At 44.6% G+C, this 17,258-nt stretch overlaps 1 protein-coding gene across 1 annotated transcript in view; it reads right to left on the minus strand.

Annotated features, from left to right (window-relative positions):
* svep1 (sushi, von Willebrand factor type A, EGF and pentraxin domain containing 1) overlaps nucleotides 1-17,258 on the minus strand; it is a 149,400-nt gene that overhangs the window by 9,221 nt on the left and 122,921 nt on the right. Inside the window, exons 37-43 of the mRNA XM_075451446.1 lie at nucleotides 11,286-11,958; nucleotides 7,210-9,908; nucleotides 5,091-5,325; nucleotides 3,364-3,519; nucleotides 2,394-2,457; nucleotides 896-1,078; nucleotides 638-814 (exon numbers count right to left, since the gene is read on the minus strand). Coding sequence (XP_075307561.1) covers nucleotides 638-814; nucleotides 896-1,078; nucleotides 2,394-2,457; nucleotides 3,364-3,519; nucleotides 5,091-5,325; nucleotides 7,210-9,908; nucleotides 11,286-11,958 — 4,187 coding nt within the window. The remainder of the gene's footprint in view (nucleotides 1-637; nucleotides 815-895; nucleotides 1,079-2,393; nucleotides 2,458-3,363; nucleotides 3,520-5,090; nucleotides 5,326-7,209; nucleotides 9,909-11,285; nucleotides 11,959-17,258) is intronic.

The raw sequence follows: 17,258 nt of genomic DNA on the forward strand, positions 1-17,258 counted from the left end.
TTATTTGTGTCTCTTTATATTCTTTTATGTATTTTTAATGCTTCTTCTACTCCCTGCTGCAATGCTTTTATTTCATGTGAAGCACTTTGAACTGTTTGTACATGAAATGTGCTGTACAAATAAATTTGATTTGATTTGATCTAATTCACTGTGACGTAATCAAATCTGTTTGTTTTCCTCTTGATGTCTGATATGGGAGGTCAACGGTTTATTCTCACCAATCATTTAATGTACAAATAAGAATGTAAGCAGAAAAGATTTTATAGGTTTAATTATGCTGAAATCAAACATTCATTTGGTTCTATCGGACAGGAAAACAGCCTAAAGATATTTGATAATCTGGTTTTATCAGGAACTGGAGCCGGAAAACGTCTCAAACTTCGCTTGAAAAATGACTCAAACTAATTGTTTCACATCTGAAACATCCAGAAATACGACTCGCACATCTGTGAAACCTTACAGAAGACACCGTGAATAACAGATGGTCACAGCCAATGACGCAAAACTGATTAAGAAACTCTGATGTTGCAAAGAATCTCTCCACAGCCTGTGTTGCAAGTGTTTGACACATCTCCAGGCTTGCTACAGCTGTGAAAAGGTTTTATTTCCGTGTGTGTGAGAGCTGGAGATTCCTCACGTTGGCAGGTGGGGAAAGTGGAGCTCCAGGTGTTGCTGCCCATGCACACCACCAGCTGATCCCCCACCAGGTTGTAGCCTTTGTCGCACTGGAACTCCAGCGCCCGCCCGGTGTTCAGGTGGTGCTCCTGCACTTTACCGTGCAGCAGCTGCTGGGGGCTCTCGCAGCCTCCGGCCACTGACAGGAGAGACGTTAAAGGAGAGGAATTTAAACCCAGTTTAATCTTTCCCTTCAAAGCCAGACGTGTGCGCTCCACACCTTCACACGTGGGGGCCGGCGGGCTCCACGTGCCGTTGGCCAGGCAGGTGAGAGTGTCCGGGCCGACGAGCTGCAGCCCGGCGCCGCACAGGTAGCCCACGCTGTGCGGGGGGGTCCCTCCGGTGGTCCGGAGCTGCGCGTTCTTCACTGTGGGGGGAGGCCCGCAGGGGTGTGCAGAGGAGGCTGCAGGTGAGGGTGGACGGGTGCAAAGGTGTTAGAAAAGTTAGAAAACAATAAGAGAAGTCATGGTGAACGTCCCAATACTTTGAATTTAAAGGCCTTTTTTTAAACGTTACAGCTGGAATTAGACTCACTTTTAATAAACAGAATAGAAACATTTAAAAAAATTTTTAAAAAATGTTTTTATTTTTATTTTTTAATTGTTTTAAAAAAAATGTAATTTAATTTTTTTATTAAAATTTTTGTTTTAGTCATTTATTATTATTATTTTTACTATTATTATTATTATTATTAGTTAGTAGTAATATTTTTTATTAGAATTGGTATTATTATTGTTGTTGTTAATATACAATCATTGTAAATATTAATAATTTTTTGAGCTACTTGACTAATTTGAATTTCCGTTTTTTTAACAGATTTTAACAGACGTTACACAGCTGGAATTAGACTCACTTTTAATAAACAGAATAGGAGTTAGAGAAATGACTCTATAGTATAGAACAGAGACACTCATTGCGCAGCTCTCGAGCCACATGCGGCTCCTCAAGCTTTAATTGGCGGCTCGCACTCGCATAGTAGCTTATAACAATATGGTAACAATAACAATAAATTTTTTCAAATAACACACAGCGAATACTGCACAGTATTAAGTATTTTTATTAAGTTTTCGTTTTTGTAGTATTAAGTATTTTTATTAAGTATTAATTAAGGCTTAATGGTGTTTCCTAAAGGGGGGCACACTGTTAAACCTGGCAACGCAGCCCGCTTAAACCACCTCACACTTGACCGCAGAGCACGCTAGCTCCTTTAGCGTGATGATGCAGGCACAATGGATCGGTTTTTAATTAAAAAAGGGCAAAAACCAGCACAAAAACCATGCTCATGCTGAATGTCTCACTATGATTATAACAACAAACTACAAATACAACATGAAGAAAGTCGAGGATATGCACGCCAGCTTCCGCCCATCCCAGTATTAAGGCAAATGTGGTCTTAAATGAAAATGTATTGGCTATGTTGTTTCTTTTTTTGTGGGATGTTTTATATGTAGAAATGCATATTTGTGTGGTAAAAGTGGCTCTTCCCTTGATTTTGCTCTGCCAATGTGGCTCTTGTTAAAAAAATAGTGAGCATCTCTGTCAGATTTAATAATAGGTCTGCTTGGTTTGCCCTGACTGAACGAAGTGACTGGAAGCACATTTCTGTGGGCCGTGTTTTCATTAGTCTGAGTCTCTCTCAGTGTTTTCACAGCACTAATAACTGAAATATTCTTCAATATTTCAGACCTCTCTGTGTCTTTACGTGCACACAAACCTACCAACACACACTGGCTGCGTGCCACTCCACGTTTTGTCTCCCTGGCAGGTCTGGACAGAGTCCCCCTGAGAGAAAAAGCAAGAAAAGCACGATGAGCAAAGCACAGCACAGAGCCGACCCACCCCAGTATCGATCTGCACCGCGGCATGAAACAGGATGCAGTTCATATATCTCCCACTGCAGGCTGAGGCTAATCAGCCTTTTTTTCTTACAAAGCTGAGTGCTATCTAACTGCATAGCTGGTCCTCTGTGTGCATTTACAGGCCCTCATTGTGTAAGTATTCAAAGTGAGCGAGCTGAGTGGGTATCAGTGTATCAGGAAGAGTGACTCAGCTCTTTCTGTTGGCTCTGTGACCACACACTCCTATTCCCCTCTGAGGTGAAGTCACGTGACTTTCTGTAATCTGATTGTTAGCCATTAGCTAAGTGTGGCCAGTCAGTTGTTTAAAAGCACAGCAGAGGAGAGTTTTATGACTTCTTAAAGCCACTATCCAACTAAAGGACCATGTTTTCAAAGAATAACGAGTGTTAAAGCTGAGATTTTGCATAGTTTCTTTAAGAATTGATGTTACGGTTAAAGGAAACATTCACATTTGACATTTTTGAGCTAATTCCAAGTAAATAAAAGCTTTAAATGACATGCAAACGATAGCGTGCCTCTAGTGGAGGAGAGTTTTATGACTTCTTAAAGCCACTATCCAACAAAAGGACCATGTTTTCAAAGAAAACGAGTGTTAAAGCTGAGATTTTGCATCGTTTCTTTAAGAATTGATGTTACGGTTAAAGGAAACCTTCACATTTTGCATTTTTGAGCTAATTCCAATTAAATAAAGGCTTTAAATGACATGCAAATGACAGCGTGCCTCCATTTGCATAGAACTCGGCATATGAGTCCTTTTAACGACTGCAACTCTGCGTCAGTGTTCACTTATCAAACTCTAGAAAAGAAAACTCGGCTGTGTGAGCAGCACCTTCATGTAAAATCCAGGCAGGCAGGAGTACAGGACAAAGTCTCCGTAGCTGTAGCTGTCGCCCTCGATGACACCGTTAAGAAGAGGAAGCGGTTTCCCACACTCCACCGAGTCACAGGAAACGGTCGAGATGCTCGGAGCCCAGCCTCCACCCACCTTATCACACATAGAAGAGAAGAAGAAGAGAAGAGAAGAGAAGAAGACATTACTTTGGCGTCTTTCTAACAGGGAGGAATGTCTTCATGAGTCAGTCCTACCCAGAGATGTATAGTAACAAAGTAGAACTACTTCACTACTCTACTTAAAGCGATACTCCGGAGTAGATTCACCCTAGGGTCATTTGAACCGTGACATCCAGCCAAGTAGCCCACCCGCAGTTTTTTCGATATTGGCTGAACATCAGCTGAGTTACTGAGTTATCCCGAATAGCTTCGTACAAGGGTTAATGGATCCTGGTCCGTATCTCCAAAATTACCACACTAAAATCACATGCCATGACACCAAACTTCTACAGTAGTACAAATATGGTCTGTACTCACCAAACGATGCATTTGGAAGTTTGTACATAGTCCAGGAGTTTATTATTATCAACACAAGCCTGATAGCTTTTCTGCTGCTAAAGCTGCATCGACGTCACTTCAGGGAGCTGGGAGCTTCAAAGTAAGATGAGGGTTGATCTACTACTGTAGACAACAAAGTATATGCTATATTCTACATGCTTTTTTTATGAATTTTTATGTTGTAGAGTTGTGAAATTATTTTATCAATGGAGAAATTGAGCAGCCTCACTTTGTTGTCTACAGTAGTAGATCAACCCTCATCTTACTTTGAAGCTCCCAGATCAAGGAAGTGACGTCGACGCAGCTTTAGCAGCAGAGAAGCTATCAGGCTTGTGTTGATAATAATAAACTCCTGGACTATTTTCAAACTTCCAAATGCATCGTTTTGTGAGTACAGACCATATTTGTACTCCTGTAGAAGTTTGGTGTCATGGCATGTGATTTTAGTGTGGTAATTTTGGAGATACGGACCAGGATCCATTAACCCTTGTACTAAGCTATCCGGGATAACTCAATAACTCAGCTGATGTTCAGCCAATATCGAAAAAACTTCGGGTGGGCTACTTGGCTGGATGTCACGGCTCAAATGACCCCAGGGTGAATCTACTCCGGAGTATCACTTTAAGTACTAAAATGCTGTATCTGTACTCTACTGGAGAATTATTTTTTTCTCCTACTTCCACTTTTACTTCAATGAGTTTAGTACTTTTACTCCAATACATTTTTTTAATGTGCTGCATCGTTACTCGTTATTATAAACGCACACACACACATAAAAACGTACAGTCATTCATGCACAAACACACCCACACGCATACAAACACGCAAACATACATAAAAAAAAACATTCTTGTACATTCCGCTGTACTGCTGTTACAGCCAAACATTTTGAATAATATAAACAATTTGATTTTCAAACTTTCGACTGATTTCTTTAATAACTACATTACACAATACTTTTACTTTTACTTTCAGTACTTGAGTAGTAATTTTAAAAATAAACTACTTGCAATACTTAAGTACAAAACATGTTTAATACTTTAGTACTTCCACTTAAGTACGGTGCTTAAAGAGCACTTCTACTTCTACTCAAGTCACTTATTGATAGAGTACTTGTACTTCTACTCAAGTCTGAATCGCTAGTACTTTATACATGTATGGTCCTACCTGACACTCTGCCAGCGCTGACCCCTGCAGGTAGAAGCCAGGAGGGCAGGAGAGGGCGATGGTTCCCCCGGGAGGAGTCAGCTCCTTCCCGCTGATCAGCAGGCGGGGGGTGGAGGTGTTGTTGGGCAGCAGGCAGGGGCCGGGGCGGCACTGGATGGCGTGTTTGGACCAGGTGCCGTCACTCTGGCAGGACAGAGACGCCGCCTGTGGGGCCGGTTTGTACCCGTCCTCACACCTGGAGAGGAGGAGACGCGCTCTGTGATGCGACTGAATGATTCAACGATACGTTCAAACTGCAGAGAGTCAAAAGCCTGAGATAAATGTCAGTGTGTGTTTTCTAATGTCTTTAAGTTCAAAGTCAGACGATTGCATCGCACTTTATGTCGACCAACACTATCAGACGTGTGCACATCACTCCTGTTCTTAACTCCCTCCATTGGCTTCCTGTCCTTTTATAGAACTGATTTTAAACTTTTAATGTTTGTTTTTAAAGCTCTTAACGGCCTCGCCCCGTCGTATTTATCTGAGCTTTTAACAGTCCTGGTAGAGCTCTGAGGTCAACAGATCAGTTTCTGCTGGAAGTGCCCAGGTCAGAACACAAACCCTGGGGTGAGCGAGCCTTTTCCCAAAGCTGCCCCCAGGCTCTGGAATAAGCCCCCCGTCCAGCTGCGTCTTATTTCTGACCTGGGCCTCTTCAAATCTAGGCTAAAAACCTGCTTATTTAGGATTGCTTTTAATACCCAGTAGTATGATGACACTTTTATCTTATTTTATTGCTTTCACTGTTCTTTTATTGTTTTTATTTGTTTTTACTTATTCTTCTCTTTATTTATTACCTGCTGTAAAGCACTTTGGTACATCGTAAGGATTGTCTTTAAAGTATAAATAAAGTTCATTTACATGTGTAATAACTACAGCATCTGTTTCTTTCTGTGCTCCTGCAACACATTTCTCATTATCGCCCGGATTCAGCTCAAATAAAAAACAGCCCTCAGGTGAAAAAAGCAACAACTATTCTCCGACTTTAAAACAACCGAGTTGATGCTTCAAGAACGACTTCCTCTAAAACCTCGATCTAAAATGTTTCTCAGGGTTGAATTCTTCTTATTTTTGAAAAGAATGAAAAGAATTTGGTTCAATTATTGACAAAACTGAGAGATTACAAAAACAACTGAGACTACAACAGTCCTGGAAAGTTTTTATGCTTGATCCAGGCCACACAGTGTGAACTGTAAAGCACTTTGGTACACCGTAAAGATTGTCTCTAAAGGGCTGAATAAATAAAGTACATTTACATTTAAACCCTCTTCAGAGGTAGTCAGAGAATGTGTTCGAAACCGCATACTTCTCCTACTACTCATACTGACTTTTTTCCCGGATGCATACTAAATTCGCCGAAATGTTAGGTATGCATCATGAGGTTACTACTCATACTCAAACTACCCAAGATGCAACGTAACGTGACGTCGCCGATCGTCATTTCCTGTCAAAACGGCAGTTTCAAGATAGCTACAGCGAGGGTAGGTTCACTTCCTGTTTTCAAAACAAAAGCACCAATTATATCCTAATGGCTTTCCCTATGATAAAAGGCAACGGGTATTTTATTTTGTGAAAATAACCAGAAGTGCGTTGCTCACTGCGGCTAGCTTTAGTAGCGCCGAATTCGTGGGAACAAAATAGTAAACAGCCGGTATTTAGTCAGATTTTCAACACGTTGGGGATCTAAACGACTAATTTCTCGCCTGAAAATGTTTCAAATGTTGCTAAAGTTTACAGAGTTTAGAGCTTAAGAGAAATCAGCTTCAGGCCGGCTCGGACAGGAGCGAAATGCATTGTGGGTAAATGCTCTGCATACTGTCTGATCGATGAGTATGCAGTATGTAGTATGGAAGTATGCAGTATGTAGTATGCAGTTTACAAGTATGTAGTATGTAATATGTAGTATGCAGTTTTAAAATATGTAGTATGTAGTATGCAGTTTGCAAGTATAGTAGTATGTAGTTTCAAGTATAGTAGTATGTAGTATGTAGTATGTACTTTCAAGTATAGTAGTATGTAGTATGTAGTATGTAGTGCGTAGTATGTAGTATGCGGTTTCGAACGCAGCCAGAGTGTTTACCTGTATGTGATGCGGTTGGGGAAGGTGAAGGCGTCTCCCACCACCTGAGCGTGAGCGACTGCCGGCGGGTTCCCGCAGCTCACCGGCTCGCAGCGCATCCTGGGCTCCCCCCACCGGCCGTCTCTCCCACAGGAGAGGAGCGGGGACCCTTTCAGCTGGAAGCCAGGCCGACACCTGTACACGGCTCTGTCTGGGAAGGTGGCCACGCCGCCCTGCAGAACTGCGTTAGGAACAGCAGGCGGGGCCACGCTGCACCTGCCGCGGCCACACACGGGCACCCCGGGGCCCCACACCCCTCCTTTCTCACACACCGCCTGGGGGGGGCCCAGCAGCTTGTAGCCCTCATCGCACTGGAAGCGCACTCGGTCCCCGCAGGCGCGGTCACTGCCGAGAACCGTCCCAAATTTAACCTCCGGCTGGGCGCAGAGGCAGGCCTGGCACCGGGGCACGGAGCCCACCCAGACGCCCCGATCGGAGCACCGCAGGACGGGGTCCCCCACTACGTCGTAGCCGTCGAAGCAGACGTACTCCACCACGTCGCCGTAGCTGAAGCTGGAGCCGTTCAGGAAGCCGTGGCTGATGTCTTCAGGCGGGTCGCAGCTGATGGCGTCACAGAGCGGCGGCGGGTTGCTCCAAAGTCCGTTTGACTGACAAACAAGCGTGGGGTCTCCATTTAGCTTGTACCCTTCATCGCACTCATACTTCACTTTACTGTTGTAGCCGAACTCTGACCCCAAAACGTGCCCATGAGGGATCGGGGAGGGTTTCCCGCAGCGGGCCGGCACACAAGAAGGAGCCACGTGGCTCCAGCTGCCATCCGCCTGGCAGACGCTCGTAGACTTCCCCTTTAAGGTGAAACCGGGCTGACAAGAGAGCTCAATTTCACTGTTAAAGGTGTACTCGCTGCCTTCAAAGGTGATATCGTCGGGGATTTCAGGTGGACCACAGGACACGGGCTCACACTGGGGCTTCGGCCCGTTCCACCTCCCGTCTGCCTGGCAGGCGATGGTGTCACCGCCCTGCAGGACAAATCCAGGATCGCACTCAAAGTGCAAAACCTCAGGATAAACGAAACCCCCTCCGTGAGCCGTGCCGTTGGCGACAGCGCCGGGATCCCCGCAGGACACCGGCTGGCACACGGGGGCGTCGCTGGTCCACAGCTGGCCGGACACACACCGCCTCACCGGCTCCCCCTGCAGCTCGTATCCCTCCTCGCAGGAGTAAGTGACCGTGCTGCCGAGCGAGGAGTCGGTCACGTTCGCCCGGCCGTGCTCCGGACTGGGCGGCGACTCGCACTCCGCGGGGACGCAGGATGGAGCCGTCCCGTTCCACCCGCCGTCCTCCTGGCACACCAGCCGGGTGTGGCGGGTGACGTCGTAACCTTTGTGGCAGCGATACTCGATCAGGCTCCTGTGCAGGAAGTTCAGATCCAGGTCTTTAGAAGCAGGTCCTGACGCCTCCGTCACCCTGACGTAGTCTCCAAAGTCAATGTGAGGCGGCAGGCCGCAGTCTGAGGGCACGCACACGGGGGTGGAGGTGGACCAGCCGGACTCCTCGCAGGTGAGGTGGTCCTGGCCCACCAGCTGGAAGCCTGGAAAGCAGCTGTAGAAAATGGTGACCCCGAAACTGTGATCCTGGCCCTCCACGAAGCCGTTGTCGATCGGTTGGGGCGGAGTGCAGGATATCTGCACGCAGACGGGGGGCTCCGAGTCCCACTCCCCGTTGGCCCGACACTTCAGCGCCTCCGGCCCCTGGAGGCGGTAACCACGGTGACATGAGTAGGCGGCGCTGTGGCCGAACTGGAGCTTTCTGTAAGACACTTTCCCGCTGGCGATCTCTTTGGGAACCGAGCATTCGATGGGGCGGCAGGAGGCGACGCCACCGATCCAGAGTCCCTTCTCTCCACACAGGACGGTGGAGTTGCCCACTAAGTTATATCCGGTCCTGCAGCTGTACAGCGCTTTGCTGAGGTACATCAGACCCTGGACATCAACGATGCCGTTAGAGATCTCCACAGGCTGAGGACATTCGACCGGGATGCATTCTGGGTAAGGACTGCTCCACTGCCCGCTGGCCAGGCAGGACGCCGAGTCGGCTTCTCTGAAACTGAAGCCGTTCATGCAGGTGTAGGTCACCACCGAGCCGAAGGGGAACGGCGGGGAGGCGGAGGAAGGCCCGCCGAACGACACTTCGGGCGGCGGCCCGCAGAACACTCGCTTACACTCTGGAAACGTGTCGTTCCACTCCTGAGACGGCGTGCAGCGGAGGAAGTGAGCCCCCTCCAGGACGTATCCTTCCTCACAGGACAGCTCCACTGTGCCGCTCTCAGAGTCCAGGCCCTTCAGCACCAGGTGGTTCTCCTCCAGCGGCGGCTCGGGACACTTGACCGGAGAGCAGAGCGGAGGCCTGGTCTTGTCCCACCTCCCGTCCTTCAGGCAGGTCCAGATAGCGTCCCTGGCCAGCTCGTAACCTTCATCGCAGACGTATTCCACTTTGCGGCCCACCTGGAACTCGGAGCCCTCGTAGTGTCCGTGTGCGATGTCGGGAGGAGGGTCGCAGGTCAGCAGGACGCAGATGGGGGGGTCGTTGTTGGACCACTGTCGGTTGGCCTGACACTCACGCTCCCGTCGACCGAACAGTTTGTATCCGGCGTTGCAGGCATACGTCACCTTGTTGTTGAAAGTGTAACGACCTCTTACCTACAGGAGCATAAAAAGGGCAGTTTACACATAAAACACAGAAAACACATAAAACACACAAAACAGAAAACACTAAAAACACAAAACACTTAAAACATAAAACACATAAAACACAAAAAACACATAAAACACACAAAACATAAAACACATAAAACACACAAAACATAAAAACACTTAAAACATAAAACACACAAAACACAAAAAACACATAAAACACACAAAACACAAAACACTTAAAACATAAAACACATAAAACACAAAAAACACATAAAACACACAAAACATAAAAACACTTAAAACATAAAACACACAAAACAGAAAACACAAAAAACACAAAACACTTAAAACATAAAACACATAAAACACAGAAAACACATAAAACACACAAAACAGAAAACACAAAAAACACAAAACACTTAAAACATAAAACACATAAAACACAAAAAACACATAAAACACACAAAACATAAAACACATAAAACACACAAAACATAAAAACACTTAAAACATAAAACACACAAAACAGAAAACACAAAAAACACAAAACACTTAAAACATAAAACACATAAAACACAGAAAACACATAAAACACACAAAACAGAAAACACAAAAAACACAAAACACTTAAAACATAAAACACATAAAACACAAAAAACACATAAAACACACAAAACACTTAAAACATAAAACACACAAAACATAAAACACATAAAACACAAAAAACACATAAAACACACAAAACACTTAAAACATAAAACACACAAAACAGAAAACACAAAAAACACAAAACACTTAAAACACAAAACACTTAAAACATAAAACACATAAAACACAAAAAACACAAAAAACAGAAAACATAAAACAACAAAACACATAAAACACAAAAAACATAAAACAGATAAAACAGATAAAACAGAAAACACAGAAAGTTATTGTGTAGTTATTACACAAAAAACAAACGAAAATCAGCATGAAGACGCCAGAGAGGGGACGAGCAGGCAAACGTCGGGTGTACTGCGAGATGCAGGCACAATGGATCGGTTTTTAATAAAAAAGGGCAAAAACCAGCACAAAAACCATGCTCACCTTGAATGTCTCACTATGATTACAACAACAAACTACAAATACAAGATGAAGAAAGTCGAGGACATGCAGGCCAGTAATAAGGTAAATGTGGTCTGAATTGAAAATGTATTGGCTGTGTTGTTTCTTTTTTTGTGGGATGTTTTATATGTAGAAATGCATATTTGCAAAAGGGGAACTTAGTATGTTGTGGTAAAAGTGGCTCTTCCCTTGATTTTGCTGCCAATGTGGCTCTGGTGAAAGAAATAGCGATTATCACTGGATTAAAGTCTAGATTCTGCTTTCGAGGCCCACCTGAATGTATCCGTTCTTCAGCGCTGGAGGGGCCGAGCAGGACACCGGCACGCAGGTCGGCAGGACTCCTCCCCACTCTCCGTTGGCCTTGCAGGTCCTCCGCTTCTCCCCTCGGATCAGGTAGCCGTTCTCGCAGCTGTACGCCACCATAGCTCCAAAACTGTAGTTGGTCCCCCTCACATAGCCCCGGTCGATGCTCTCGGGCCTGGAGCACCTCACCGGCACGCAGCCGATGTCGAACGGCGAGGGCTCCCACGCCCCTCCCATCAGGCACCTGAGTGTGGCCGTGGTGTTGAGCATGAAGCCCTCCTCGCACTTAAAGCTCACCTCCGTGTTGCTGGCGTATTTGGGTTTACTGACCGAATCCAAGATGGCGTGGAGCAAGTCGGGAGGACGAAGGCAGAAGTTTGCGATGCAGAGAGGAGTCTCCAGGCCGTCGGGCGGCGCCCACACGCCCTGAGCGTTGCAGATCAGCTTCGAGTTGTTGCTGGCGGTGTAGCCGTCGGTGCAGTAGTAGCTGGCGGTGTCTCCGTAGAGCTTGTGGGTCTCGTGGGGCACGGCGTGGTCGACGGCGGGCGGCGGGCCGCAGGAGCGAGGGACGCACTGGAGAAAGCCTTCGCTCCACTGGCCAGTTGGGAGACATTCTCTGGTCTCTGGGCCGATCAGAGTGTAACTGCACGTGAAGAGGACACGGACAGATAAACCAACATATCTTTAAACATGTTTCATCGTTTAATAACAGCGATCAACATTAGAGATGCACCGATTGCAAAATTCTTGGCCATGGGCGTCAATTGGGTATGTCAAGGTATGGCAGCTACCACACCTTGGCTCCAGGGGAAAATTAAAATGTTCGTTTTTCTTTTTTTTTTTTAATTATGGAATTACTATGTGTCAATTTGTATTGATTATTCTATTATTTAATACATATAAATGAACTTCACTTGAAATTCTGAACAACACAATCAATTTATCTCAGTATCATCTTCCCCAACACTTGTATCCCCTTTTGAAATGTGGTATCTCCCAGCCCCCCCCCCTCCTCCCACGAGATGACGAAGCCTGGAGGTCAATGCTGATGTCAGGGCTCTCAAGTCTCACGCAATGAGCGTGAAACACACGCATTTCAACAAGTTCACACGCTCACACGCCACACATGCCATTTCCACAGCTGTCTTGATTTAGCAACCCATCGGCAAATCACAAAATAGAATTTCTCAGCCAATCAGAAAACAGAATTTCTTGTTGCCGGGTGAGGTCTGAAATAGCTTAGCTGTACCAGAGCTATAGTTCTGAGCTGTACGAGCGCACAGTAACCTGCCATTGACTCGTTTATAGTATAGGCCATTAGAATTTCTCTGCGACGAAGTTGATCATTTCTCAGCGTGAGAAATGGCATGTGTGGCGTGTGAACTTGTTGAAATGCGTGTGTTTCACGCTCATTGCGTGAGACTTGAGAGCCCTGCTTTAATCGGCAGGTATTGGTCTTTTACAAAGAGTAGGAAAACTATAGTAACTAATAAAAGATTCAAATAAATGAAGATATGACCTGCTGATGATCCTGACGGTTCTCTTCCCCCTCCAGCTCGTCTACAACTTCTGCACGCGTGCTTGCAGCTGAAAGCTATTTCAGACCTCACCCGGCAACAAGAAATTCTCTTTTCTGATTGGCTGAGAAATTCTATTTTGTGATTTGCCGATGGGTTGCTAAATCAACCCATCGGCAAATGGTGAGCGTGTGAACTTGTTGAAATGCGTGCGTTTCACGCTCATTGCATGAGACTTGAGAGCCCTGGTTCTGCCACAATGAAATGCTGATGCAGAGAGGGTTTTTTCCATGGGGGGGCTCAATAAAACCAAGACCAGGAACATGTTGGCTCTGAATTATTATTATTTTTTTTTAAAATCACTATTAGCTTAATTGGTACGGGCAAAATTATGTAATAATTAGACGAAATATTCTATATAGACATTATTCTAAATGTATAGCTACAAAGTTGCACAAGTCAGACTACGAAATTGCAAAAGGCTATGTGTCATGAGCAGTTTTCCTCCACTGGCAAGCGTAACACCGAGCCTGCCCTGCTGTGCTGAATTGGCTGGCGTGCAGCATGGAGCCTGAAGAAGTAAAGAAAAAAATAAAAACGGGAGGATTAAAAGTGAGCAAGTTTGAAGGAAAGTCGGAGGTATGGACGTATTTTAAACAAGTCGTGGGTAGTGACAATGTATGTGTCGGCTTTGTGGAGTGCAGCAAGTGTGGCATGCTGCTAACTTATGATAGCAAAAAAACGGGTACTTCTTCGATGAACAGACACATGAAGCAGGCTTGCCATAGCAGAAAGGATGATAGTCAGCCTTCGATGTCCATCATGGTTATTTTCTGTGTTTATCATCATTGTTATTTTAAGTCTCTTCATTCGGATCCATGTATGCTACGCTATGTACGCTATCCAATCACGAATAAACACAGATTTAGGCTATACGTGTCGTCCTTGTTGGATTGTTCATCAAGATAATTGTTAACAAATTTCTGTGGTTCACTTCAAACAACTCAAAATTGTAGTTGACAGCGTCAGCTATAACGGCCCACATATTAAGAAATGGTCGGGTTTAAAGCGGTCTCGGGCTCATAATTACAGTTAATGTGCCAGGCCGGGCTGGGCTCGGACACAGTGTGCACGGGCTCGGAAAGGGTCGGGTTTGATTTTTTAGGCCCGATCTACGTTCTACTCTGAATGGAACTCTGTCATCCATCATGACTGTGAAAATGGCTGTGCTTTAAATGGGAGCCCCCAATATCAGTCATCAGTCATCAAAATCTGCCACAAACACTTACAACAACACTTTGCATACCTAAAACAATTTCTTTGTTCTTTAAGTAGCTAGTTTATGTTGATGGGATACTGCAAGGGACCAGCCCCCCCCCCCCCCCCCAAAAAAAAGCGAAAGAAACCCCCCGGGCACACGGCCCGGCCCCTGCCCCGCCCGAATCTCACTCCAAGCAAACTTGAAAACTTGAGAACCCTGCACACACACACACACACACACACACACCACAGTCGGTGATCACCTCCTAACCAACAAGGTTGTGCAAAAAACAGGCTAGGCTTTTTATTTGTGTTCCAGCCTGACTGGATAAAATAAGTAATAATTTCAGCATGATCAATTCCCCCCATACTGATGTAGTGAAGATGTAGCCTACCAGTCGTTTATCTATAAATACCTCATTTAAGTCTCCACGCACACGGCGAGCCCTCAGTCCTCACTTCAGTGAGGTTAGTTTTAAGTTGGATATTCGACAGACATTCGCAAAACACTCCAACATTTCAAGTACACTCGTATTGCAGACTTTACAGTAAACACACGGAGAGGACGACTGCAGGTGTACCAACTTCCTGTTTTCAAAATAAAATCAAATTTAAAAAATGTGATATTTAAAGCAGAGATGAGCTACAGTGTATAAAGTTATTGAAAATTATGATATAAAGATATAAAATGCAAAATTAAAAGGTGTATCTCATGCAGCCAGTGTAGTTACATGATCCCACACTGATTTGGAGTCAATTGATCACGTTATCTGGAAGCTTTTGAGCAAAAATGCTAATATTTACTTGTAAAAATGAATAAAAACTAAAAAGCTGCAAGCAGCTGTATGCGGGACCGAGGTGTGCGTATGTTGGGATGTGCGTACGTTGGGGCATTCGCTGGACGCTGGAGCTGCAGCTCTGCCCACACGCACGATACCCTTTACATACATACGTCAGGGTGGACGTGTGTGCCAAGTTTCATGACTTTGCGATGATGATAAGGCTTTCATATCACAAACGACATCACATGATTTTTATCGCCTGGCCACGCCCACATTGTTCAGAGTTTGGAAAGGTTTCTCCATGATTCTTTCAGCTCATGTTTTAAGAGTAACCTGGCCAAGTTTGGAGCTGTTAGCATTAAATATGTAGGAGGAGTTCGATCAAACACGAATTGTTGAGGAAAAAAAGACTTTTCCAAGCACCAACAGCTGGCGCTAACTCTATAAACATACATGTAGGAAAAACATTGCAACTCACTTGATAGTAAAATTATACATCTCTCCAATGCACTTTGCCTATGACAAAAGAAATATATAGAAACAAAAAGATTCCATACATACAGGCATACAGAAATACTTTTCTCCCTCAGTACGCTGTGTGTGCTTAATTAGCGGCTATTACTTATGAGAGTTTGCAGAGTCAGACGCACACACACAGGATGCTGCTCTCTTCACTAACTTTGTCAGTCATCTTGCAAGAATACACCGTGGCGTGAACAAACAAATATTGCTGCAAAACCTACTCATCAGATGGTCAGTTGTGGTCTCTCTGTCTGTAGCAGCTTAGCATTGCGAGCTGCAGGGCAAGTGGTCTGGGCACGTCAGGGCAGTGAGGGCAAGTTTCTGTGGATTATGTGATTGACCGAGGGTAGATCTAAATTATTATTATTTTGTAGTATCATTATTATTTTGGGCCACACAGACAGACTTCCTCACACACACTTGTAAAAAAAAAAAAACTTTTGGCAAAAGGTTACTCTGGGCATAAAGGACCAAAGGGGCAGGTGCTCCAGCACCCTCTGGCCCTCCCACTGCACGTGCCTGCTTACGGCAAAAAGAGGAGTCACATTTCCATTTTTAATTGTGTTCTAGTGGAGACTGATTGTATTCATTAAACATATATATCATCTCAGTTGTTTGAAATTGAGATAAAGACAATATGTTAATGGTTTATGAAATAAAATGTATTGTTAAAATTGTTTTAAAGCCCCAAATATGTCCCGGGTCAATTTGTTCTGAGGGACACCAGAGGGTCCCAAAAGTGAAGACCATACAAGGGTTAAGTGGTAGGAAATAGTGCAAAGGAGTGTTTATCAGTGTGAAAAGGTTAGAACAAATCTCTGTTCACATTTTTAAAGCAATATTTTGCTTTAAAGTTAAGGCGAAAGCCAGTTGCAGAAATCCTGGTTGAACAGTTTGATGGTGAAAATAAAATAGTGGAATAATGTAAACCTTTTTTGACCAGAATTTATCATTTGACTCACATATAAAACAGGTTTCTAGGACTGCCTTCTTTCATCTTCGTAAATATTTTTAAAATCAGGAACATCTTGTCTCAGAGTGATGCAGAAAAACTAGTCCATGCTTGTGTTACTTCAGGATTAGATTACTGTAATTCTTTATTATTGGGCTGTCCCACATATTCTCTGAAAAGCCTCCAGCTGATCCAAAATGCTGCAGCCAGAGTTCTGATGAGAACTAACAGCAGAGATAATATTTCTCCAGTTTTAGCTCTCTTCATTGGCTCCCTGTTAAATTCAGAATAGAATTTAAGATTCTTCACAATGACCGTTGGCTTGAATATGGTTGTCACAAACATCAATTCTCCAAAGAGGCAGTTTATGTAAAGAATTGCAATGGTAACCATTATGAAAACGTAGTGTGTGTTCAACAGCCTGAAACACAGGCGTGTTATGGTTATTGTAAAGTGCGGACATGTGATGGATACAATTTCAGACACCAAACACCGTATGTATTTAACGAGCAACCTGCAGAACAGGCAAGACAAAGAGTGTTTACATATTCAGGAAAGCTTTGGCGGAAGGAAAGCCAGAAGGAAAGAAGTAAAAGAAGTTATGCTCAAAATAGTTTGTATAAGGAAAAGCACAAGGCTATGAGTAAATTGAAATATAGGTTACAGAAGCCCCTTTCACACTGCCGAATAACCCGCGTTTAATTCGCGAATTTAGCGTGTCCGCTGTTGTGTTCACACTGCCGACCCGGGCTGCCGCGTCAACTCGACTCGCCTTTCGACCCGCGTCGGACCCTAGTCTTTTTGCCGAGCCGAGTTTGATGTGAACGCAATCGACGCGGGTCGGACGTGGGCGTGACGTGAGGAGTTTAAAAGACAGAATGGACAGCTGATTCAGAACAACAGCGACAGG

The sequence above is a fragment of the Odontesthes bonariensis genome, chromosome 19 (assembly GCF_027942865.1).
Source record: "Odontesthes bonariensis isolate fOdoBon6 chromosome 19, fOdoBon6.hap1, whole genome shotgun sequence".
Lineage (NCBI taxonomy): Eukaryota > Metazoa > Chordata > Actinopteri > Atheriniformes > Atherinopsidae > Odontesthes > Odontesthes bonariensis.